Source organism: Humulus lupulus, chromosome 4, assembly GCF_963169125.1.
Source record: "Humulus lupulus chromosome 4, drHumLupu1.1, whole genome shotgun sequence".
Lineage (NCBI taxonomy): Eukaryota > Viridiplantae > Streptophyta > Magnoliopsida > Rosales > Cannabaceae > Humulus > Humulus lupulus.
Genome location: NC_084796.1, coordinates 113470715 through 113473562, shown reverse-complemented (window position 1 = coordinate 113473562; position 2848 = coordinate 113470715). Strand labels below are relative to the sequence as shown.

At 45.5% G+C, this 2848-nt stretch overlaps 1 protein-coding gene across 1 annotated transcript; it reads left to right on the top strand.

Moving 5' to 3' along the window:
* The first annotated feature begins 1089 nt into the window (after positions 1 to 1089).
* On the top strand, positions 1090 to 2514 carry LOC133832482 (uncharacterized). The gene is made up of 3 exons (XM_062262819.1): positions 1090 to 1368; positions 1643 to 1915; positions 1987 to 2514. Exons 1-3 carry the CDS (start codon positions 1090 to 1092, stop codon positions 2512 to 2514), a joined length of 1080 nt encoding a protein of 359 aa, XP_062118803.1.
* The last annotated feature ends 334 nt before the right edge of the window (positions 2515 to 2848 follow it).

Genomic DNA, 2848 nt, shown 5'->3' with positions numbered 1-2848 from the left:
TATTTTTATAACTTGGACAAAATTTTCCAAGTATATAAATAATTCTTATTTTCGATGAATTTTTTCTGTATGGTTACTCACCTCCCCATTTTTTATTCATTTTTGCAGATGAATCGCTCTGACTATAGGGGAGGTGACAATCATACGGACTCCGAATCATCCGCCCCGCAAACAATCGAGACTCCCTTGAATAGCGATTCCTCACCAGGCTCGTCTATTGGTTACACTCCAGAGGATCGTCTTTGCCGCTTCAAGCAGATCCTCCCTCGCTCAGCCTTATATCTTCTTCACGAGGAACAATTTCTTCGACAGGCTTCTCAGTCGACGATGAGGGTGAAGCAATCTAACAGGCTCCCTCAGGAACACGATCCGCAGGTTGCCCGCAGAGCAGTACAGAAGGTGGTAAAGCGCAATCAAACCTGCACTACCACAGCTTCAAGAAAGCCTTTTCTGAAATTTGCTACTGCGATCCTGGATTTGGCTGTTCAGAAGCCACGTGATGAGGGAGAAGAAGAACCCTCCTGGTTCGTTGCCGAAGCCTCAAAACTTAATCCCGCTCTATTCCAGAAACACATTGAAGCTTTAGGCTTGAGTGGGGCAAACATGACGTGTCCGGGCTCGCATCAAAGAGCCAATAGGCCCGGTGGAAGGTACTGTGCCTGGTCCAGGTACCATGTACAAGCTGGAGCAACACTCCCGCTGCACATCTATTTCCGGTCCGTAGCAGACTACTTCAACATCTCCCCATTTCAGATCACGCCGAATGGGATACAGGCACTCTCTGCGCTGTATATTCTTTATTTTCTGAATGGTTGGGACGAGCCCACCCCTCATGAGGTGCATTACCTGTTTGATCTTCGGACCAACCCTTCTCATAACAACTCAGGTTTCTTCCATTTCTATCACAGGCATAGGGGGGTTACATATCTCAATGGCATCTCCCATAAGTCAAACGCCGGGAAATATCATAAGGAATACTTCCTCACATTGGATATTGAGGCCAACAACTTGGCTTTTACGCGCTCGGGTCCGTTCGAGCGACCATTGCCCACTGAAGGGATGTTTAGGCGGGCCAAGAAATTGGCTAACATGAGTCTTAAAGAGAAGGATGTAAAAAAGTTGGTCACGTTGGACCTTCTCCAGATGGTGAGTCTGGTGCCATGTGAGCAGGATCTGGTGGTGGAAAGTACCACCGGGGAGAACGACACGCCTGGTCAGTCTACCGAGGGCACAGAGCAAATGACTGATCGGCATTCTCCTGGGCCTTCTCCGCTTTCCCGTAGACCTGGCGACTTAGTCATTAGAGAGCCTGATCCTCAGCGTAGATCTACTATTCCCGCTCAACCTGGGAAAGGAAAAGCTATCCAGGTTGAAGGGGAACTTAGCTCATCCTTGGACGACGAGGATGAGTTCCTTGATCAGATCTTCAACGCAGGTAACACATGCTTAGTGAAAATGGGCATATTTTTTATAATTGGTAATTAGAGAGCATCACAATTGTAGTATACACTTGCATATGTTTCATTATGTTTATTTCTCTAACAATCTTGTTTTTTCATCCTTGGCAGATTCAGACATGTTCAGAGATTGCGTTGCTTCAAAGAGGAAAACTGGTGATGGAAGTGGCTCTACGCCTCCACAGAAGATTCAGAAGGTAGTACCGCCAAGTCAAGGGAGGCAACCTGGGGGACCAACTACACTTCCGCCATTGACCCCCTCTTCCCTTCCTCCTTCTGCGAGCCTAACTCCTACTCACCAGGGTAGTTCGAGTGAGCTTTTTCGTGCTGTTAGCGACCTGGGCAAGGGGCTTCTTGAGGATATTGGCCGTGATGCATCGACGCTTCAAAGCCTAGACTCCTACCCTCGACTTAGTGTCGAAGTTGTCTTGAAGAGAGGACTCGCTCAATTGATGAAGGTAAGCATTTTTCCTCGAGATACTTTGTTATTAGTATTTTTACTTGTATTAACTTTTTGTCTTTCATGCAGTCACTTGTCACCATTGGTCATGCTCAGCTTCGAGCCGTAGATTACAAGGAGCTGATCAAGGTGCAGGACGATCAACTGGTGGAGGCCAGGTCCAAGCTGGAGCAAGCAGAGAGAACTATAGCTGAACGGGACGAGTCTCTCAAAAAGCAGGCTCAAAACAATGCTTCCTTGACAACTCAATTGGAGAAGCAATCCCTTGATATTAAAGAGTTAGTTCGAGACAATGAGAGGTTGATTAGCGAGAACGAAGAGCTGAAGCAAGAAAAAGAGCTTGACTTGATTCGCTTTGAGGATGCCAGTTTTGACTGCTTCTATAAGGTCTGGAAGCTGAACAAGCCTCTTAATCTTGATTGTTTCCCCAAGGAGGCCCAAGCAGAGGATCTTGCCAGATGTGAAGCAAGAGCCGCTGAAGAAGCCGCTAACCCTCCTGCACTCGCCCCAACGTGCTCTGCTATATCATTTCGAGCGAGAGGAGCATCTGATGCAGAGGAGGGAGTCGATCAACCCTCTAGAGGAGCTCGCCTGTGACTCCCTCTCGTAGTTCATCACAGTCTACTTTACTTTGTATTTTGTTGCTCGAACTAGTGAGCTATTTTGACATTTAGCACTTTACTCTTTCCTTGTTGACAATTTCAAACTTCTAAGTTTTTATTGTGCATAGCAAAGTTTTTGGATGCCTTTAATTTCACATGAGAATTTAGTTTTTTAACTTAGAAATTTTTACCATTCCATAAGTTCACACCAAATATACTTCCTCATGCTCTTATTGCTCTAACTTTTTATGAGCGTAAATGTCTTATTACACGAATATCAGTTTTTAACTTAGAATTTGAAAAATTCTAAGTTACTTAAGCTTTGTAAA